General features: G+C 33.9%; 1 protein-coding gene across 1 annotated transcript in view; it reads right to left on the bottom strand.

Annotated features, from left to right (window-relative positions):
* Positions 1-257: 257 nt before the first annotated feature.
* Positions 258-24717, bottom strand: part of LOC145292800 (MAM and LDL-receptor class A domain-containing protein 2-like) — a 119763-nt gene continuing 95303 nt past the window's right edge. The window contains exons 24-28 of the mRNA XM_080138839.1: positions 23432-23557; positions 17974-18101; positions 12932-13016; positions 5578-5655; positions 258-481 (exon numbers count right to left, since the gene is read on the bottom strand). Coding sequence (XP_079994965.1) covers positions 258-481; positions 5578-5655; positions 12932-13016; positions 17974-18101; positions 23432-23557 — 641 coding nt within the window. The remainder of the gene's footprint in view (positions 482-5577; positions 5656-12931; positions 13017-17973; positions 18102-23431; positions 23558-24717) is intronic.

Here is a 24717-nt window from a genome sequence, read left to right as displayed (position 1 = left end):
TACTCTTGATCGGAAATCCTAAATGTTCATTTTTTTCAGCTTATCGCTTATCTTACAACTAATTTTTAAAGTAACGTTTCATCTGAGGAGTTTATTAGATTCATAGTATTTTTATTGTCGCTCACATATTTACTTCCGCGTTATTTTTGTATTGTCAACTATTTCCTTAAAAAAGCACGAGGAAAACACGCACTGATTCCGGCAGGTTAAGTGCATAGTCATATCTTTTCAGGATAGTAGATAGTAGTATCATCTACTTATACTTCTTTATGCCCAGAACTCACACAACACAAAACCCCGTAATCTTTTACACTGATGTCGCAGATAGTCATACCGGTTTGAATAGTATGGTCGTTATCTGGCCCTGTCCAAGTCGATCTCGTAGACCCATGCCAACGTCTCCAATTGAAATTGTCTGATGTGGATTGAGTCCAAGAACAGATGTCTTTTTCGAATGTGCAGTCGTAAGAAGAGTTCGTGACTGAAAAAGAAAAAAAGAAAAAATCAAACAGAAATGATTAGTAAGATTTATTTTATTTTTAACTGGCACAATTTGTTTCTACACACAATCTCGTCGAATTTAGTTTTTTTAGTCATTTGTAGGACAGTGGTTAAAGTACTGTTTTTGTTATAAAAATGGCATTTTTTATCCATTAAAATATTGTCAATACTCTTTTCCGTACAAAACAAATATGAAAATTGAATCTATATTATATCTATATTATATCTATATTATATTTATATCATATACCTCTTAATCTGTCTGTTCATTTTCTAGGTTTTCTCGGAGACTATTGGGCGAATTTGGCTGAAATTTTGTAAGAATCTTTGTTATGATACGGTGGAGCGAACTAAGAATTATGGTACCCGTTTGAAAAACAGAGATTTATTTGGACTGAGGATTAGTAATCACAATACCAGAAATACTCTACAAATTTGTGATAAAGCACTCAGTCTACGTCAAGGGCTCTCAATTTGGCCTGGTTTTATTTGGCTAAAATGACTGTTATGTATTTCTCTTAATTTCTCCGTATCTCTGTTTGTCTGTCCGTTCCATTTTTGCTAGAAAACTACTGGGCACATCTACCTGAAATGTTGCATGAATCTTGGTTATGAAAAAGTTTTGCAAGTTAAGTATTTTGGCATCTGTTCGATGCACAGTTATGGATTAATAGGAATTAATCACCGCAATACCACATTTACTTTAGAATTTTGGCATAACGCACTCATTCAAGATTAAAGAGCTTTAATTTTTACTCGTTTTTAACAATGTAAGATATATAGTATTGAATAATTATGCATTAACTTTATCTATTTACTTGCATCCCCAGAAGTCATGAAGTAAAAATCACATCATGTGGGGAAATCAGCTTCCAATAATGAGTTATTCTGGATTAGCACAAAAGTAGAAAGTGCGTCAATCCAGCTAGTTTTGTTTTCTATTGAGCGACGGCAGAAACGATAAAGTGTAGTATACACTTTGATTGTGGTCAAAAGTTTCTTTAAAATAAACATTGCGGTATTTTTGCATTGCTTTCTGTTTGGGTTAAAGAATATAAAGCAATAAGGAGAACCTATTTTTTTTTTTCGAAAGAGAAATCGGTTATTATTATGTTTTCTGTTAAAGTAATATAGAAAGTTAATACCATTTGTCTCATTTACACTCGGAAATTAAGATGGGTTTCTTGCCGTAACTTGTGATGCATATTATCATAAGCAGCGTCAAGTTTGAATCCTCCATCTACTACCTCTCCAACTCAAAACATGGTTCTTTACTCAACTATTCTTAATCTAGTTTTTTTATGAGATCTCTATTGCAGTGCTGCTACATTTGAGGCTTAGGTTTAATTTTCTTTGTCTTTCATACGAATATTTCCTTTAAAGAAAATATCGAAGAGAACTACATATAAAACAAAAAGGTGAACTAAAACAAACAGTTTCTTAAATCACGTGTTATTTATTATCTCATATGTGTATGCAGGTTTTGGATAGTAAGCTATACCCGTCAATGTCACCTGGGAAATTTCACTTTACTTTATCTATATATCTAATGTCCGCAATATCATAAAAAACTTAGACACCTCAAAGGCGTGCGAGCCTGATCTCACCCCTGCATTACTAATTAAGAAATGTTCAGCCGAGCGAGCCCCCATACTTTCCAATCTCAATAAATGCCTTGTTGAATCTTGCTTCCCTAATAGCTGGAAGATTGCCTCTGTGGTACCAGTGTACAAGAATTTTAGTGAAAGAACAGACCCTCTCAATTATCGCCCCATTAGTCTCTTCCCAGTCTTTGCTAAAATCTTTTAGACCTTAATTACCTGTTTTTCAACTGTTTCACGAGGTTTGAAACCACTTTTTAAAGATTCGACGCAAACTGGTCTAATGATTACCGTATTTGATTCTATGTCTTAAGGTTTTGATTTCGATCTCAGCTCGAGTATTTTTTTTACGTACGAGAAGTGAACTATTTAGAAAAAAAAACATAATATTCGCATGCATATGTCTTGGTTTCTTTTCGTTTTTTTTTTTTTTTACTGCATGTTTTAAAGGAATTTAACGTCACGTTTAATACTGGGCGAGGCTGTGTACATATCCTAATATATAATATATTTAGAAAACACAATTTTTTATGCATATTATTATAATCAGTGTTAATTATGTTTTTCATATTAAGCTGTTGGCTAGTATGTTGCGCGTTTCTGTTAACAAGTTGTGACATGCGAGAAATTCCAGAAAAATTTGAAATTTTATATTTATTGTGATTGAATTTTTCTTAAAAATAATTAACTAACGAAAAGCGAATAATTACAGGGCAGAACATTTAATAGCTAAAATCTTTGAAAAAAAAAAAAAAAAAAACACTCAACCGATACCAAACTTCTTTCACTTCCTCTTTATTTAGTTCTTCACGGCACCTCCATTGCATTTCTTTTTTACGAGTACTTTCCTTCGCTTTATTACAATTAGGTCAGCGGTCAATTGTTTCCAATTCCACTTCTTCTCATACCCGCCTTCACCCACCTTATCCTCCGACTTACCTTTGTTAACACCAAGTGTGACACAGATTGAACATACATGCATCTTAATATTAACACAGAAGAGCGAGAGACTCAGTAGTTGTCAATTTGGCTAAATGAAAATTTTCAATTAATTTGGAGATATTTGTAAGTAAGATTCCCAACTTAAGAAAATATGGTATCGTGCGGAGTGTGTTGATTATTGTCAAGCGCCAATTTTGTTAGTTTGAAGTAAGGATCGTAATTATACTGTCTTAGACTTTTGATGGCAATGTTCCAAATTTGTTTTACTGTACGTTTTACTGTTAAGCAAGGGAATAATGTTCCGATACTAGAATTCATCTTTTCTATCATCAGTCAGTGAAGGAAAAATCATTTTAGACTGAATAAATGTTATTTTTAAACCAATACAGAGCTATTTTTTTAAGAGTAGCCATATTTTCGTAAACAAACTAGATCTTTTACCGAATTTTGCCCTCGATTGGACGCAAGTAAATAAGGAGAATAAAGCAAATATACACACAAATAGGCATGAGTGCATTCAATATATATATATATATAATTTCTATTTTTACCATATGATTTTCTGTATAAAACATACCTGAGAATATTGGCAGAAATATAAATTGCATTAGTGTGAACTTTACAGGCTCAACAGTTTCGGAAGATATAAGGAAGCCACACACACATATAGAAGCTTTATAGCTTCTGAGTTTGACCTTTACTCCTGATCTGAAATGGAACACGTACATCAAGTCTGTTTCCAAGGTCGCTGGAAAGATGGTGGGATCCTTCTACCGCTCGAGAAGATATCTCACTACTGATGCAATTCTATATCTATATAAAAGACAAGTACGTTCAAGGATGGAATACCGTTGCTATGTCTGGGAAGGAGCTGCTAAAAACAGCCTATGTTGCCTTGACAGAGTACAAAATAGACTTCGTGTGGGTCAGCGTTTTCTGAATCAAAAGATTCGACAAAAGGTTCGTAAAGGGTTTAACAAAAGCAAGTAGGATAAACCAATACATTAAAAAAAATTTATTACATTCCGTATACACGTACAATATATTCTTCGTTATTGTCCTATTGTAATATAGACATCATAATATCTAACCTATTATTTTTATTAAGAATATAGGGAGGTGACACTAGTAAATTATGCAACGATACAAAGTGGCAACTTGGATGTGCCGAGTTCGAATACCACAGGAACACTTGGGATATTAGCTATCTTCACGTATTCTCTCTTAGGACTAGAATTCTAACTAGAATGATATCGGTGAAACCAATACAAAAAATGGAATAAGCTGATTTACATAATATGAATAAATTTATTAAAAATACAAGAATCACAGGAAATGTATTTAATACTGTTTTGTGAAATATCAATATACCACTAAACCAATACTTAAGAAATATATACTATTGTATTAAACAGGTGAACTATGATAAAAATGAAAATTGCTAAAATATGGTATGCCGTTGCCCGGTCGTACAATACACTTAAACATGATATTTTAATTTATGTAGATTGCGTGTGTATTGTTATGGAATCAATCCTCTATTGAATATTATATATTATGAGGAATAATTTGCCCGATAGACTAATTTGCGAAAAAAAAAATAAATAAATAAATAAAATAAATAAATAAAATAATAATAATTATAATGTCGTTTATCAAATTTCGTCTGTGTTGGTTTGCAATATCACGCCAGCTGTTATTTGGGCTTGATGATTTTAAAATAGTCTCTCTTCTATTATAGATATAAAAGAAATTTTACAGAGAACTATTTTACGTTACACCGGTGTAATCTTGGTTGGTGTACTGTAAAATATTCCACTGTAAAAATTATTTTTTTTTTTATCCACAAGCAAAGAAAAACTATTTTAATATCGGATTTTTTTCTATTTTCGATATTTATCATATGATTTTCTGTATAAAACATACCTGAGAATATTGGCAGCAATATAAATTACATTAGTGTGAACTTTACGAAACATAGGCTCAACCGTTTCGGAAGCTATAAGGAAGTCACCCGCACAAAATGACTTTATATAATAGTAGATATAGAAATATGAGGAGCGTCCCAAAATAATGCCGCCTATTTTTATTCACCTCAAATGGATCAAAGAGAATTGCCAATCGGAGATGACTGAACATATTCATGACCTGAACGTTTCATCTCTCGGTTGCGTATATTGAAAATGTGAGACGCTTAGAAAGCACTTTCTGTCATTGACGTGCGTCCGAAGCAGAGATGTGTCACTGAATCTCTGGCAAAAGTGCATTGAGAATGGTGGTGACTATGTAAAAGATTAAATTCGAGATCAAAAACGGTTGCTCGTTTTAATGATACCACTCTCGTATTCGTAGCTCTTTAACTATTGGAGTTTTGACAAGGGAGTCTTTACTTTTGAAATGACTCTCATGAATTTGTTTGTGTGCGCCAGTTCTTTTAGACGTGATTTATTTTAATGGTTTGCAAGTACAAAAAGACTGTCAAACGTTGGTTAATCAAAATGTTAAATACACTAGGGAAAAGAATGTATCTTACCAAAAGGAGGAGTAACAATAATCGGTGTGATGGTCGTTGGTGGTTTCGCATGAGCGGGATCCGAATCAGCTGGTATACCTGTAAAAAAATAAGTCAGATAACAATTGCAATGAACAAGATACAAAACATAACGCGCAATCGATTAAATGTACTGATTTACGTAGTGTATATATATATATATATATATATATATATATATATATATATATATATATATATATATATATACAATATTTATTATGGCACTATATATACATATTTCAAGGTCGTAGCATTGGTTTCGTTACGCCGAATCAACCATAAGAGGTTGGAAAAAAACAGTGTAAGTGCGTCAGCGACAATGAAAAACTTACGCTGTTTTTTCCAACCTCTTATGGTTGATTCGGCGTAACGAAACCAATGGTACGACCTTGAAATATGTATATATAGTGTCATAATAAATATTGTATCTTCAGCTCTCACATCCACGATCGAGCACTTTATTGGGTGTTTTCACCGCATCATTAAACGCTATATATATATATATATATATATATATATATATATATATATATATATATATATATATATACTGAAGCTTGGTTGGAGCAAGTAGACTAAAAGTGTTATTCTACGCATGCACAAATATACATTTATACGTGAAATTCGGTTACATTTTATCGTTTCCTTATCAATTTGATGACAGTTCCAACGGTAACAAGTAAGATTACCGTACTAAATGTTTTGGTTTTAATTCTAGCAGATGGCGCCCTAGTAAATTATTTTTCAATGTTGAAATCACTAATGTTTAATAGAAGATTAGTTCTATAATAATCAAGTCGAAGCCTGGATAAATGAACATATGATCTTTAAGCGTATTTTACGATCGGGTAACGCCAGGAGACCTGCTACTTATTTGTGAAATAAATCTTTCAATTTGGTTTGTTTATTTTTTTTTTTTACGGCATATCAATCCTTTCTGGTTATTGAATGCCAAAATTCGGTTTTTTCATGTAGAGACTTTCTGCTTGAAATGTCACAAGAAAATGGCTGTCCCCTTAGTAAGAAGAACATTAGATAAGTGGAAAATGAAATTAGAATAGACCGAGATTCGAACTTTTTAAGCAAGTTTCAGAAATAGATTCAGAAAATGGAATGTTAGGATTTCGCATTGTTAAATTTCATATTAAATAGTTTAGATATTTTTGTATTGTAAAAAGAATTTAATTGTGCATTCTTTTATGGAAAGTGAATTAAAAAAGCCAGCTAAAAATAGTGAACAATACAATTTAAAAACATATTGAAAAATAAGTTAGGTTGGAAAATAGGCTAGTGAGAATTCTTTGTTGCAGAATTGTGTTTTGGAAATGTATGTTTAAGCCACGTGAGTGGATCACGTTTTGAAACCACACGTCTGACATCATAGCAAAAATGAATTCTCAATATTGGAACTAGAGTCAGAGATCATATGCAGTCGAGTCCGTATCGAACAACCAGCCGAGTCGGTCGGACAGAGCTGATATAATCATCAGAGCAGAGTTCCTTTAGAAGCGAAGGGAGAACGGTTTAATCATGTAGGACGACTTTGAATTCCTTGACGTCATCATCATTCGACCGGTCAATCTTATAATAAAAAAGTTATCATCATGTTTTTGTAAAACTGTGTTGTGTCATTCAACAGCAAAAGGTAATGTGTAATCATCTTATATGAACTTTGTATAACCCCATCATAAGTAATGCGTCCCCCTCTCTATCATGTAATGATTCTCCCCTCCCCCTGTGTTAAAAGAACTGATCACCCTCTCCTCTCTTTATGTGTATAGAAGAAACACTCCAGAACAGTATAAAATGTATCTTCCCCTCATCAATATGAATGTCCCCACCCTGTCTGTTAATATGAAACCCCCGGATATACAGCAGAAGTTCTTCAAACTATTTCTTTATGGTGTTTGTTTTCGTTGTTTTGTCATACGTCATATCAACACTTTTGAACTATTTCAGGTGGCATTCGGCTATTTAGGCTATAGATTTTATGCTTTATTTTTTATATCTTCAATTATTTATTCGTGGTGTTTGGTTTGGATGTTTTTTACAGCATATGGATTCTTTTGTGGTAATTTAATGCATAATATTGCCATTTTATTTTTAAAAAATGCTTCAAATTTTGTCTATCCCAAGCTAATTAATTCATGGTTTTTAGTTATTTTGCTGTACACTTATTTTCGGATTATTGATTATCGAATCTGGTTATTTTTGCTTCACGTTCTTTATATGTTCATATATTTATTCATTTAGTTTTGTTGTTTGGGAGAGAAAAATTGTTACCATTGTGTGTGTGTTTTTTTTTTGTTTTTCTTTGTGTGTGTGTGTGTGTGTTTGTGTGTGTGTGTGTGTTTTTTTTTTTTTTTTTTTGGCTTTACAGAACGAGATTGAACTTTGCAAAGGAAAAAGAACAAAATTACAATAAGACCAATGTTTGGTGCATTTTAGCTGAGGAAGCCAATATGTTAAGATCAGCTTATCTGATAATACCTACTATAATAAAAAAGAAAGTTTCTTTTTTCTCAATGTACATATTTTAGTTAACCAACAACCTCTTTCAAGCGAATTTTCTTCAACTCGAAGATATTGTCAAACTATCAAATTTATACAAAATATCGAACTAAGAGTATCTGGATTTTAAAGTTGTCACCTTCTTTTTAAGATTTTGTCCGGGATTTTTCGTCAACAGACAAGATGATATCAGGGATATTTCTTTTCTTAGATATTTATGCTTTTTGGGGGTGTAGTTTTCCAGACTGGTTAATTTGATTTAGATGTGCTCCTTTTTTCTTTTCTGGTTTTGGGGAAAAAGTTTTGTTTATTTCTCTTTTTTTTTTATTTTACTTCAATTAGTTTGAAGATATAAAAAAGCACCCTCCTTGAGCTAACACTTGATTTAAATTTATATCCGAAAGTTCTTTTAAGAATAGATGCTGTTCCCTTTATGACTGTTATTTGTATTTCGTTACAGCTTGGTCTTACAGAGATTGCTTCTACGTATTTCGGAAGATTCTTTTTTTATTAAGCTCCTATCACAACTTGTATCATATTTATTTCTTTAAGAGACCAAGTCGTTTTTAGATCATTTTTAGCTCCTAATATTTTGTTATCTTTTTCTGTTCAACTCTATTAAGGCCAAAGTCATTTGGGACTGTGACATCGAAAAGTTTATTCACTGTCGTTCCAACAGCCATAGTTGAAGTCTTATGTAATTTCTATCTTATTATTACATGTATAAAACTTCAATTCCTATTTAATACTGATTTTTAATTACCCCTTTACCCGTTGGGCCACGTTTTCATTTGCAATATATCAGTATTTATGTTGGTAACGTTAAACCTAATTTGTTTTAGATATGTCGTATCGCTAATTATTATTATATACATATATATAGATATATACATATAATTTTTTTTTCAAGTTCCTGAATTGCATAAAGGTTCTGTGAAATATATATTAGTGTTTGGATTTGGATAGCATGGTTTTCTGCTTCTTACCTCTTTGTCTACAAAAGGTGCTTAAGTTATGCTTTGCATTTTTGTTCTTATGTAATTGTCTATACTGACTGCCAAATGACAATATTTAGGTAACATCTAAGAACTGCACGCATGTGGAACTCTGTTCCGTCTGTCTGCTTTCCACCTGACTACAACTTGGATGTCTTCAAGTCCAACGTTAAGAAATTCCTAATGAACCGCCCCCTTAAGTAAACACTTCATCAGATCTCCACACTAACGTACTGTACTTGCAATAACCTTATCCTGAGTGGCTTCCGGGCCTTGATAAGTGGTGACCACCGTGTAAAAAAAACAATAATCGATACGTGATTTAGTTAGTATTATTATCATTTTGGCTTTCTTTATTTATTTCTCTATCACTTCTGAATATATATATATATATATATATATATATATATATATATATATATATAGTTAATAAAACATGTTAAAAACACTTTGAAAAAAGTTAAAAACATATTTAATTTTAAAAAGGAAACACAAAATAAGTGGGTAATCAGTCCTTAGTCCGCGGAGTTTCGAAGAAATACTTTCCTTCTCATCAGAGGGTAGGATTTAGCAAAATGTAGGATCGGATTTGCTTGCAAAAGTATTAAATGAAACTACAAGTAAATCATAGATCTTACTTGGTAACAAAAAGTGAAGCAGAGGGAATAGGGTGAATAAAAAAGTGATTTCACGTGTATGGATAGGCAGCTAAAGGGTAAAATTTACAATGACGGTAAAATCCAAAGATGCACAATCCAAGAAAGTTAGTTAAATTTCCATTCAAACAAGTAAAATCCAAGGGAATCGCGTAATTGGAAGATTATACAAAGTAATCCAAAAGGCAGAAATCTGTGCATTTTCCAATTATGCGATTCCCTGAAATCCGTGAATCTTACAATTACGCGATTCCCTTGGATTTTACTTGTGCGAATTAAATATGTTTTAACTCTTTTTCAAAGTGTTTTAACATGTTTTACTAACTACTTATTCTAATTATAAGCTCTATCTCCTATTTGTTTTTATCGAGCTTTTACATCTGGTTCAGATTACTTTATAAATATTAATTCTTTAATATTAATATTTTTAATTTACTTTAGTTTTGCCATCTTGGATCATTCTTGGCACACTTAACTGTAATTCTTATTATATATATATATATATATATATATATATATATATATATATATATATAATGGTTGTGTGATGTCAACGAGAGAAAAATGTATATTTAAAAGAGTGTAGCCAGCAATAATGTCGATTTTTAAGACTTGTCATGCTTTTATATATTAAAATATTTTAATAACGCATTTCGTACGTTATTTAGCTCTCTTAAAATATTTTTAGTTAAAAGATTTTTAGTAAGAAGTTTATATTTTGATGAAACGTTTATGGGATTCCTTTTTGGGGATCATATCAGTTCGGATAGCACAATTGTGCTTTAGAAGGATATATGAATATGAGATTGATGTCTTCAGTGAGATTGTTTAAAAGTTCATTCGGCCAGTATTAAGGCCATTTGGTGGGTGGGAGATGTTACGTCGATTTCGTAAATATTTTTATGATTTTTCTTTTTGATGTGTGTGTGTGTGTGTCAGTACGCAAAGGTAAACAGTAATATATAAAAAAAAGAAATAAAATAAATGTAAGGGTATATCCATAAAATAAGATTACTGGATTTGGCTGTGGTGCCCGTGCAGGGTTCGCGTGTGTGTGTATAAAGGGTTTGCGTGCGTCGGTGTGCCTCATCGTGGTAAGGTGAGTGGTTGTGCACTGTGTGCGTGTATGCGTGCATAGTTCAGAATCTGTGATTTCTTCTTTCCACATGTGTGTGTCTGTGTGCGTACCAATTTACTTGCCTCACAACGAGGACCCCAACATAAACATACATATAATCTCAATCAATAAATTACATAACAAAAACACACTCACTTAATTTCTGTTACACACCTATATTTGAATTTTAACGGACATATTTTTCCAGAAAGAATATTAACTGTGTCCATATCTTTTAAAAACATATTAACGATTATATGACGTTATTACAAATCTCCCTCTCTTTAATAACGCACGCTCTCTTCCTTTTTTGAATTTCCAACGTCTTTTTCCGTTTCGTCACACTTTGCACGTGAAATTCTTTCAAATATTTGTACTGGAGGAAGTCTCGAAATAAAGACAAAACGTTGATGAACACATAACTCGGTTTGCTCATTTTTATTTCTCTATTTTGTCGGAATACTATTTCTATTATGCTCATCATATGTATGTATGTATGGCATAATCACGTTGTCACACCGATTCCCGTCAGATCACCGAAGTTAAGCAACGTTGACCCTAGCTAGTACCAGATGAGTTACTATTTATGGATTCTAGGCGCTGTATGTGCTTACCGCTTATCTCAGCATTGTTTCCAGTCGTCCTGAACCTTCACTTGCCACTGGTATTCAACAATGTCGACTCAGGAGAGGTGTGATTGGAGATTGCGCAACTCGCCACAAAAATTTTACGCGCAGGCCCCCGTACAATGGGTATCCATAGTCTGTTGTGGCACAATGACGTAGCCCCTTTTAAGGGAGCTGGGGGCTTCTACATTAATAACCCCTATATCTAGCTTCTAACCTTGTGCCTGACTTTGTGATGCAGTTATAAACGTTTCATGCAGGTGTTTTTTTGGGTATGGGAACGTTAGATCACGTCGGTTGGGTTTGAGTAACAGGTGTTATGAAACTTTTAAAGGTCAGATTTACACGCGGATATCTGAAGTTGAAAACTAAAACATTGTGTGAAACGCATACTTCTCTCACTCTTTCTTTCTCTATTTCTCTCATTGACTTCCTTTCTCTCTCTTTCAATGAAGAAAGAGAGAAATTAAATATAATTTGATTATTGTAAAGATAGTTGAGGTTTGCTCGCTGTACGCGATGGGTCGACTAAATATGTTTCCTAACTTGTTAACTGTTTAATAAATTATATTTTTATAAAAATGTATTTTGTCGCTGTTTTCATACAAGTGTTCGATTTCAGCATACCATTAATGCCGACGACAGAAAGCTGCAATGAACGCGCAACAAGCGACGATGGGAAGATGCCTGCAATGACCTCATATAATGCGACCCGTACCAAACAGTTATAGCCGACGACGGATCGACCCGTTTTCGTTGTGTTTTCAGCATGTGCCTATCGTTTAGATATCGTTGGATATCATTCATTCCCCGTGGAGCTGGTTGCATACTCAAGACGTTCATCAACCAAGTAACCCTCCTGGGGAGCGATAGTGCTACACTGTCAAGACTGAAGGAAACCTTCATGTATATATATATATATATATATATATATATATATATATATATATATATATGTATATTTATGTTCAGGCCCTCGTAGAGAGACAAGTAAATTTGTATGCACTCGGACACACACACACACACACACACACACACATGTGGAAAGAAGAAATCACAGATTGTATCCCATACACACGTACATGCACACAGCGCACAACCACTTACCTTACCTCGAGGAGGCACACGCACTCACGCACTCACGCACTCACGCTCGCGAACCCTGTACACACACGCACTCACGCACCCGTACCCTTCACGGGCACGCACACCCACATCCAATATATACTTTTACTCTTATTTTATTTCTTTTATATATTACTGTTGTGGCCCTGGAAGGGTCACTAAGATAAACACAGACACGGAGATGTCGGCCGACACGTTGTGAGAAAAACACTCAAGATGAGAATAAAAGTGCGAATAATCTAAACAAGACAAATGATAAAACATTCATCTCAAAAAAAGAATGAAGACACATTTTAAACTTACGTTTACACGTTGTTGGCTTGAATAAAACATCATCGAATGCAATGTAACTGTCAGCACCAGATCCAATTGTGCCGGTAATTATGATCTGAAATTAAAGCATAAAAGCAAAGAAAATAATTTAGTCTTACCTCTTGTTTAGTGTTAATTTTTGCGTCGTATATTTTCCACCTCCCAGAATAAGAAATATATTTAATAAACAAATATGTTTTGATAAAGCTTCTATTTTACAGGATAGCGCAAAAAAAATAGCGTTTTGAATTCAAAAACCAATAACACCCAGCAAATGAGTTTATTAACCTTTCTATGACAATTGCGTCCATTGTATTTAAATTAGCAAACTTCCCAGCGTTGCATGGTCGTAAAATACGTATAAAAATTATATTTTAATTCATACAGAAACTGAGACATGTGCATGCGTGTATTATCTTTTTTTTCTAAATAGTTCACTTCTTGAGATCGAAACCCAAAAGCAAAGACCGTGAGTCAAGTACGATATCTATTAGGCCAGCTTGACACGTTCTTTAAAGTGTTTCCAAATCTACTTATTCTTAACATAAGAAATCTGTCACGTGAACGATTCACACATGCGTATTCGTGAAACAGTTGAAAAACAGATGAAAATCCGATGACCATCACGTGCCAATTTTTCGATTCTGACTATTTGCAACCTTTTTTTTCCCCCACATGTCTAAAAATATAGAAAATTTTATGTCTATAGATAAAAATCGTTAAGAAGTGTCCGCATATGCACACCCATTCTAACTTTTATAAATCGCTAAGTAACTATTCAGAAAGTAATATTGTGCTACATAGTTCAATACAAATAATAAAATCACATTGTAAGAGGCAATATTTATTTTACTCAGTCAGTCCAGTATTTTTTTGGCAGACAATGTTTTTCCCTGATGTTTTTTTTTTAATGTTCCTCTTTTACGTAACGTTTCAATGACTACTCTCTTCGGTGAATTACTGATATACGTTGTTCTTTGATTATAGCATTACAACAATGATCATATATGATTATAATCATATTCAAAAACGAGGCTGCAGCCAAAGGAATAATTCTGGTATTCTTGTCCAGGGGTGGCAGATGTGCGTTTTAAAGCCAAACTTCGCGAATGTGGCATTTTAGAATGAGTTTAGCCCACAGAAAATGGGTTTGTCCTTTGAAAAAGAGTAACATACGGACTAATAAACAAACAAGCAGAATATTATATAAATTAATTAAGTAATGTTAAGACAAACTTTTAGTTTATTATGTTTGGCTTATTGAATAGATCAACATTTTGAATAACAATATATTTATCGTCTCTGATTTTTTAAAAATTGTTTTACTAGAAGATCACCACTTATCGAGGCCTAAAGTATATTCGAGGATAAGGTGGAATGAGTGTAAGCTGACCACTGATGAACGGTAATGATGAAGCTTTGGTAGGGTTTTATTATTTTAGAGAACGGATTAACAAGAACGTGTTTATATTATACTTGGGGCGCACACCTTATAGCCAATTGAGAAGCAGCTATGTGGTATTGTGTTTCACAAACGGGTAGACCTCGGAAAGAAACCTTTCTCGTGGAATTTTAGTGCAGTTTGAGGCACAGATAGATAGTGACGGAATTTGTTACCATTTATTGTAGGTAGACGAGTGTTTGTTGCGAATGTTTTACGAGGCTGGTCCTAGATCGGAACTCACTTGAGCACCTGCCATGAAAGTAATGATAGAGTAGAGATATATAATCACACCTCTTCTGTGAGAAAACGGAAGTAAGACGCGGACAGGTTCTCGATTATTAGATTTCGAAGTTGATTTTGTACTCTGTCGGGAAAAGGATATTCATGAGGATAAACATTTGTATTAAGGATTCGTAGCGTAATAGATAATGCACTAATTAAATCTCAGTTCTTAGTAACACTCTTCAGAAGATGGAAGGTTCAATCCTCAGTACAGGCCGTGCCATGAATGTAATTGCGATGTACATAAGACTTCTGCTCTGCTATGGTTGATGGAACAAGATCATGCTACTTTCATTAGTGAAATAAGGTGTTCGGTTTAAAATTTAGTACAGATTCTGAGTTCGATAACACGATTCCCGAAGTCGACAAAATACACGGGAATAAAGTCCAAAGTTACAGGTGGAAAAGTTGTGAAAAATAACACTCAAGGTGTGAACAGTAGTCCGAATAATTTAAGTAATACAAATTCCTGTATTTTTTTATTAATACGTTTTTTGTCTATATTACTTTTATTGTAAACTTAAACTGCGCGTAATCTACTAAAATAAATAGAAATAGAAATCCATTAGAACAATCCCCCCCCTCTTTCAATGAAAGATCAGAAGGGATATTTAGACATTAGAGACTCTCATAATTAGGTGGGGGAACACAAGAATGTATTCTAATTAACCGTTTGACATAAAAAGACAGTCACAAATGTAGGAATTCAATTTTAACGTAACACGTACTTTCATTTACTTTATAAAAATGTACGTTATAAAATGTTGCAGAATTTATACTTTCTAAATTTCTAAATTGTTGTTTTATTAGATTGCCTTTACCTCCAGTCACAAATCATCTTTTGTTCATGAGCCCGTTATTTAGTCGCTCGCACATAAAAATTACCACGAGAGTGTCGAGGCAAATGGGCGAATAAGGATAGCTAGTGAGATAATGTTCAACACCAGCAGTCAGAACATTGTTTTACTGCTCTCTCTGAACAACCTCTCCACTACCACGCTATCACCCTACCTGGCCACCTTCCCTTCTTTGCGTAAACAGAATATTTTAGCGTCACTTACAAAGCACTAATTTATAACAGGGGTATTAGTGTAAAGACACCGCCCGTTAACCGGCGTTCATTTTTCCGCTTGATTTTTTTTCCGTTTGTTTTTCCGCTTTCCACATGACGCTGATGGTTTGTATCGGATTTTAGTCAACCACATAAGGTTTTTCCTATAAAATGAAACCACTGGTTCCTCTTTGGAATATGTATGTACAGTTTATAAATATATATTTGTATTTTGCTTTTACATTCGCGATCGATCACTTTATTTGATTTCTTTACATCACGTTCTCTCTCTCTCTCTCTCTCTCTCTCACACACACACACACACACATATATATATAATTTTGTTAAATAAACTATAAAAATTATAGACCTAAAGACACTTATATTTAATGCACATGCAATCATCAGTGTAAGAACAAATTATTACTGCAGGTCAGAGGATTCGCACCTAATTGAAAAAAGCACCCTTGACGTAACAAGCTTGTGTTTTCTTCCAGGCCACCGTCAACTAACACGCAAATAGAAGGAAATTCAGAAGCGCCAGACGTGTTTGTATACATCTATGTGTTGATTTTCTGGAATTATTTAAGAGTCTGTCCGTCTCTTAGATTATTTACACTACTAGGGCTTTGTGTTATCATTAATGAAAAGGATTCACTCTTAGATAGCACCCAAAACAGAGTCTCAAATCTAATGGGTCCCACATTATCAGCCAAGTTCCATCTTCTGTCCCATTGCTGTAATGTCACATCCTTGTGCCTGTTTGGCAAGTACTTTAATGGAATGTGCTCTGACGAACTCATAGCAGTTGTGCCTCCTCGGCATGCATATTTCCGACTAATCCAACAAGCAACAAAATCCCACCCCTCGCTGTTGAAGTCCCTAGATGCTGAAAAGCTTTCTACTCTAATAGTTCCTTCTTTTAGAATGCTAGACTTTGGAATTCCCTCCCTGTTTTTGGCTTCCCTGATTTCACTAACCTGCAGGTTTAAATGTAATGTGAACAGATATCTCGCTGCTTAACTCCCTACAGTGCATTGTGCATTGTTAACACTATCCCAAATAGTAGCCCCTTACTAATTGAATATAATATATAATGGAATATAAATTGATTGCTATTTCGATTTTATGTAACAAATGCATACTGAAAAATTCCTGAATCAGTGGCTAGTTAGAATCAAATATCGATTCGTCAGATGCAATACTATGTAGATCTAATGTCGAGAATACAGCTGACTTTTCTTTATATATAAAAATACTAGCTGTCCATACTCAACGGTGCCTGGGATGCAGTAAAGTCATTTTACTTTATAAGTTTTTTTTTCTTTCTTTATACATATTTAAAACATATACTCGGTCGCTGGAAAGATGGTGGGATCCTTCTACCGCTCCAGAAGATATCTCACTACTGATGCAATTCTCTATCTATATAAAAGCCAAGTACGGCCAAGGATAGAATACTGTTGCCATATCTGGGCAGGAGCTGCCAAAAACAGCCTATCATGTCTTGACAGAGTACAAAATAGACTTTGTGGTTTAGTGGGGGATGCCCTTTTCTCTACCCTACAACCCCTCTCCCACAGAAGAGACGTTGCGAGCCTATCCTTGTTTTATCGTTATTTTCATGGCAGGTGCTCGTCTGAACTCCAATCCCTGGTCCCCCCCTCGCCAATCTTTCACGAAAAACACCCGTCTAGCTGAATCCACTGTGAAAAATTTCCCCCACTCTATATCTGTGCCTAAATCAAAACGCGGATTCCATGAACAAAGCTTCTTTCTTAGAACTGCACGCCTGTGGAACTCTGTTCCGTCTGCCTGGTTCCCTCCGGACTACAACTTGGATGTCTTCAAGTCTAATGTTAACAAATTCCTAATGAACCGCCCCCTTAAGTAAACACTTATCAAATCTCCACACTAACGTAATGTACTTGCAATAACCCTTATCCCTGAGTGGCTTCCGGGCCTTGATAAGTGGTGATCACTGTGTAAAAAAAAAAAAAAAAAGATAAGATTATAGCCAATGTTGTTTCAAGTATTTAAATTAAATCTGTTGCTTGAATCATACATAAAAGTTCGTTTCAAGAGGAAATTATGGCAAACCTGCACTTATTGATCATTTGTGAGTTATTTGTGAATAATTGGTTTTCCAGTAGATTTTTTCCGCATTTCCACAGAGAAAACGTTCAAGTCTTTTGCAGACAAGTAATCTTACAAAATATTTAGCAAGATGCTTATAACCGGCGAATGGATACTTACGGCGCCAAAAATACGAACAGCTGGCAGAGTAAGCTGTGCCAACTTCCATTGATAAGGCACATTTTCTTTCATATCACCGTAATGTCGCCAGAGAACCGTTTTGTCTAATATGCTTATTTCCAGAGTGCCTGAAATGATAAACAGAATGGTAATCAAGTTAGAATTACATATGCGAGAAAATGATTGCGTGTTAAATATGGCATTAAACTTGACGCCCTAAAATTAAATTTAATTTAGGATTTGATATGTAAAATTTTAAATATATAGTAAAAATCTATTTCAAATGTTTTCCTTTATACAGGTATTGTTTGTCTGTAAATCATATTTCCATATTGGGATATTATTGAATTAGTATTTATTATAATAAAGCCGTACTCGTGTCTGTGTGTTTGTTCACAGTTTGATCAATATGTACGAAAGATACCCCGTTACACAAATTAATTTTTATTCTGAAAACAGACTTTTATATAGTTTTATTTCAGAATGATTTCTATATAGTATTCAAAGGAAATATAAATTCAAGAAGTAACTTCATTAGCATATTAGATTAATGAAAATCTATTTTTATAATTATCTGTTCTTAATTTCTTGTTGTAATTGTTTTCATTGTTCTGTTAAGAACTATTATTTAAAGTAGATTTAATTTTTTTTTAAATTTTAGTCTATATTTAATATAATTTATTTTCAGTTATTATTAGCGACATGATTATGCTTTCATTAATTCAGCATGGCATCTAATTTTAGGGGCATCGTAAGAAGTTAGGATATTTAGTGTAACTTAAATAGTGTTTGGCTAACCTTCTGCCCAACAATATGTTTCGCCATGGCAACGCCGGGTATATACAACTAGTTCCATAATAAACAAATAATTTACTTCTAAATGATAATCATCATTTTCATCATCAGAGCCCTGATCCCCATCAGCTGAAGTGAATGGCTCTCGTTTTGGGAAAGCTTCATGTTTTGACAAGCTTCTGGGATTGACTTTTATTCCACATCTGAAATGGAACACATACATCAAATCCGTTGCCAAGTTGCTGGAAAAATGGTCGGGTCCTCTATCGATCTAGTAGATATCTTACTGCTGATGCAATTCTCTATCCATATCAGAGCCAGGTAAGTCCAAGGATGGAGTATTGTTGCCAAATCTGGACAGGAGCTGCTAGAAAAATCTTATCCTGCATTGGCAGAATTCAAAATAAACTCCGTAACCTCGTAGGGGATGCCTTTTTTCTCTTCCATGTAAACTCTTTCTCACAGAAGAGACATTACGAGCCTGTCTCTGATTTATCGCTATTTTCATGGCAAGTGATAATCTGAGCTCCAATCTATGGTCCTCCCTCGCAAACCTTTCACGAGAAACACGACTATAATACTCTCTTCCCTTTGCCTGCTTTCCAGCTCACTACAATATGGTCGTCTTCGAGTCCAACATAAAAAAGTGCTTAATGAGACGTTCCCGTTATGTAATCCAATTTACAAAATTTACACTACTAACGATGACTATGATATTGCCACATTGATTACTGTCCACTCTTTAACCCTTATCCTCGAGTAGCCCTTGGGTCTTGATAAGTAGTGACTCGTAAGTAAAAAAGCACACCGATTCCAAATAAATAAGCAATGAATACTTAGAAAAGTACTTGAAAGTATAAAATAGTAAGCCGAAATTATTTGGAATTGTCCGACATCCAAATAATATATATATATATATATATATATATATATATATATATATATATATATATATATATATATATATATAAGTAGCAGAAAAACCCGGCGTGGCTCGGGACCGTATAAACAATGAGTAAAATTGAAGTTTATTTTGAACATATTTATTGTTCTTGAGATAGATAAATTTTTAATGTCTACGTATCATTTGCTATTGCGAGTAAAAGAATTTTTTTACCTACCCTAGGACAAGTATTACACATGTATGAAGTAATGGTACCTTCCCTTACAGAATGTATATGAAATATTTTTACTTTCGCGAGGACGGGTAATATACAACACATATTTAAAATAATTTCACCTACTCTCGGGCGGGTAATTTAAATGCATGTATGAAACAATTTAACATATCCTCGACATGTATTGTACAACATATATGAAATAATTTCTCTTCCCACCAAGGCTACCATAACTTTGTCAAAATTGAAATCATTTTTAGAAGGATTTTAAAATCAATACCTAAATACATTGTCTTGGTTAATGATTTGGCAAATTTTGCTTCACCATAAATTTCAACATTACTAGGTTTCTTGTGAATAAAACTCAAGATGAGGACACTAGTCTGTAAAATTAAAATCTCTAGTATATAAAAGGAACCTTGTCTGTCTGCGTGTCTTTGTGTGTCAGTTCGTTTTCTATGGTCTTGCAAATTGCTAAGCCTTGTTTTATGAAATTTTACACGAAGATACGCTATGTAGCTGGCAGAGTTCTAAGATAAGTTTTGTATCGAAATGTCTTCGATAAGTATTGATAATCGATAATCGAAATAATCCAATGAAAGATGGAACAGGCGATCTTGACCACAGTTGACACCTTACACGGCATAAAATCACAAACGGCTTTAAGGAGTTTTATTACCACACAAACCGAAAGACTCAACATATAAAATCAATAGTACGTTCTTGGATATGACAAGGACGTTTTCGAAAGAAACGTTTCTGTTTAAGGCACAATTGCACTATGATATTTATTTTTTCATTTCAAACTTAAATTCAAACCATTATCACTGCATAAGCAGTAAGTCAGGCCTATAAAAATAGCAGTAGGTTCTTTAATACGACAGGGATGCGTTCGAAATCAATGTTTTTGTTTAGAGCAAAATTAAAACATGATACTTGACGCCTGCAATTTGAACTTAAATTCAAATTATTATCACCGCACAAGCAGAAAAGCCAAACATATCAAATCAACATTAGGTCCTTTGATATGGCAGAAGCGCGTTCGAAATAAATGTTTCTGCTTGAAGCATAATTGAACTATGATACTTGATATTTGCATTTCAAACTTTCATTCAAATCACTATACAAAATAATTTTATAAAATTAACAGTAGGCTCTCTGCAGTGCAATGTACACTACAATGTATTGTGCAGTAAGTAATCGATGACGATAAAATATCCAAGGATGAAACATTTGTTGATCCATATTAATTCCCGGGCAACGTAGGGTCTCCCTGCTAGTATTGCTCTAAACTTGTATTCAACATTCTTTCATGCAATATTAATACGTACTAGCTTTATATTGTATTATATTAGCTTGGTTTTGCATGCATTAATTTTTAATGAAGTAATAACGATAAAAATACCAATGAATACATAATAAAATATTATTTGATTTATATACACATTTAGTATAAGAAGGTCGTATAATATATTGTACATACATTTTCATTATTTACCCAACAGTGCTCAATACGTGATTAAAGCCTCACTATAGTAGTATGAAAATAATATCTATGACATCTAAGCTACACAGACGCATCAATGTTCCATTCCCACAGTAAATCATCAGACTAAATGCGCCAGTTTCTTTGTTAGATGTTGGTTGGTTGTTTTTGTTTTACGGCATATCAACCCTTTTCAGGTTATTTTATGTCGAATCCAGTGATTTTGAAGAAAATGTTTTTAATAGAATATATTTGTTCTTTTTTTTCAATTCAGTTGCTGTTTGACCCATAGTTGGGACCCTAACAGATACTACGACTCCAGGTCAGAGTGGATATGGGAGCAATGGCAATTAAGGGGTGGCTCCACACTCTCCAAAGCCCGCAAGCTGGGGTCTTACCATCGGATATAGTTTAAGGTCATATCCAGGACCAATTTTTGTTAGAGATTGCTCTTATATCTAAGTGATGTTTGTCCATCGCTTGCGAAGATGAGAAGCACCATGCAATTGTTTTGTAGATCCAGACATGGTTATTACTTGGATCCGAACTCTGAACTATCGCCCGCATGTAGGATACATGTGAGATGATTCTGTAGCAGAGCTGCTAACTTCTTTGTCTTTCAGAATAGCAAATATTATCTTACGTTCTCTAATGCTAGCAGAATTAGCAAAACTGGCCCTTTTATAGCTTGCAGTATGTCAGAAGCAAGGTTTCTCTTGAGCCCGAATACAAATCGAACTGTTTGAGCAAAACGTTCAACTGCCCGTAGACTGTTTCCACTGTCCTCTTACGGTTTTTTTCCTCCTTTGGTCAACTCGCCGTAAAGGTTGATTGGTTGGTCGTTATTTTTTACGGCATATCAACCCTTTTCAGGTTATTTAATGCCGAAGCCTCTTATTGTGAATGAACTTTTTTTAATACAATATTTTTTTCAAGTCGGTTTTTATTTAACCCATAGTTGGGACGCTAACAGGTACTGCCACTTGGGGTCAGAGTGGACCTGAGAGCAATGGCAATTAAAGGGTGACTCCACACTCCCCAAAGCCCGCAAGCTGGGTCTCACCAACAGATATAGTTTAAGGTCATACCCAGGACCTCGCCGTAGAGGAACTATTTTGGAGTCTTGTATCGTAGGCGTATATGACCCATCCAACAAACCTGATACTTTTTCAGGGTGGTATTAGTTGACAAAAAATAGTACAAGTGGCTAGCCAGAGTAAACACTACTCAGATATTATAACAATTATCGGCAATAAATATGCGTAATTAACTTGATGTTTTCCTGCAGGAATAGAACACGGGCGCCTCCGTTCAGCTTTTTTGCAATAACTATAGTTTCATAGTGCTACTAATAAATGATATGATTTTTTTACAAAGAGGTCACTACATATAAAGGCATTGAGACCACTCGAGGATAAGGGTTAATATGTGTATTGTAGTCATTTGGAACAGTTGCGTAATACTCGTTTCTAGAAGTAATTTGGTAAAATTAGATCATTTACAAGGACGGCTGAAGAAAAACTTGTTTACGTTGGACTTGAAAATAATGATATTGTATTCAGCTGGAAAGCAGACCAGCGAAACAGTTGCACAGACGTGAAGTTCTAGGGAAGAAACTTTGTTCATGGTATCCATGTTTTTGTTTAGGCAACTATAGAGTGGGGGACTTTATTGATAGTGATTTTAGTTAGATGTTTTTTTTGTTTTTGTTTTTTTGTAAAGGATTGATGAGAGGTGCCTATAAATTAGATCTCAATTGAACACTTGCCACGAAAATAGCGATAGAGTAGGTACAAGCTCGCGACGTCTATTCTGTTGGAAAGAAGTGGCAGAGAAATGAAATAGAGCATCGCTTACTAGATTAGGAAGTCCGTTTTTAACTATGTCAAATATCTTGTAAAGCCAATATTTACCTGTTGAACTGGACATCTCTGTGCATCACCAATTTCTGCGAGTTGAAAGTTTCTTAATTATCTGATATAATTCCAGATAAAGGCTTTCCTAGATAAAAGGTTTAGATAAACGAAATTTTTTAAAGAGAATTCAGTTCACAACTTACCACCGTGCATGGAATACCAGAAACTCATACATAGTCTTTGACTCTTCATAGACAGAAAAGTATGCCTCAAGATAGCTATGTCTCCTGCTCTCCGTGGTCTAGAACCGTCAATGTAGAAATAAGATCCTAAAAAAGAGAATATAGCAATTAAAATATTCGTTAAATAACAGACAGACATGATGTTGTAAATATAATATTGGATATTACTTCCGTTTCATTGGAGCTCTTGAAAACTGGATAATAAAATTCTTATTGTTTCGGAATTATAGACACGTGTTGCAAAGAATTAAAACAAAATCAATTATATGGGGAAGATAAATTCACAATACACAGGGTTCTAACTAAAACAGACATAGACCTAATCAGATCGGCATAAATGTCTTTATTGATTACAATTTAATGTTAAAAATTAAAAAAGTTTATATATATATATATATATATATATATATATATATATATATTTAAATCTCTATTCATAACAATAACGGTCTTTGCTCTCTATAAGTTTATTCTATCCGTACAACAAGTATTTGAATTCCTTGCTTGTAGAATTCTTTAGGTTTTAATGTGAAATATGAATCTAACATTTAAATCTCTTCTCGAACTGTTAACGTAACGCCATCTTAATGGTTTTGTGATCGTCGGAATAAGTGACACATCCAGGAAAATAGATCTGAAGAATATGCTTACTGAGTCAAGATTTCACAGACAAATTTTCCTAGGAAATTTTTGGTCAGTAAGGCTGTGTGAGGGGTGAGTATTATCAGATATGACTCCCTTTCTATCGAATAAGTAAAGTCGATTTCGAGTCAATATAGGTGAGAATATTGCAGAAAAATATAAACAATCCTTTAACAATCTCAAAATATGTTATACATTAATCATTGTTATACTGTTAAGTAATAACAATATGATTAAATAAATTACAATTGTTTTAAAAGTTCCTTATAAAAATCAGCAAAATCTTTTGCACCGACTCGATTCTTTAGAAGTTTCTCTTTATACTGCTGACGAGACGAGAACAACTCAGCTTGATTGAATGAAGTATTTAGATCGATATTTTGGATAGATTCCCGAGTTCAGCATAAATGTTCTAGTGTTTGTTAAGATGAAACTACGGAAGGTTGGTGGTTACATCGGCCACAAAAGTTATGAGAATAATATTCCAGTTAAGAATAGCAGTTCGAATACACCTGATTAATTAACATTTCAAAAACTGATGAGTCAAAAGATGTTGATTGATTGTGTAACAGACTGCGAGCGCCCATATGCAAATGCCGAGCCGT

This window comes from Euprymna scolopes, chromosome 14 (genome assembly GCF_053919585.1).
Source record: "Euprymna scolopes isolate OS-2025 chromosome 14, ASM5391958v1, whole genome shotgun sequence".
In the NCBI taxonomy this organism is placed as follows: Eukaryota; Metazoa; Mollusca; class Cephalopoda; order Sepiida; family Sepiolidae; genus Euprymna; species Euprymna scolopes.
Note: the sequence above shows the minus strand (reverse complement) of the source record. Positions and strands in the feature narration are given on the sequence as shown.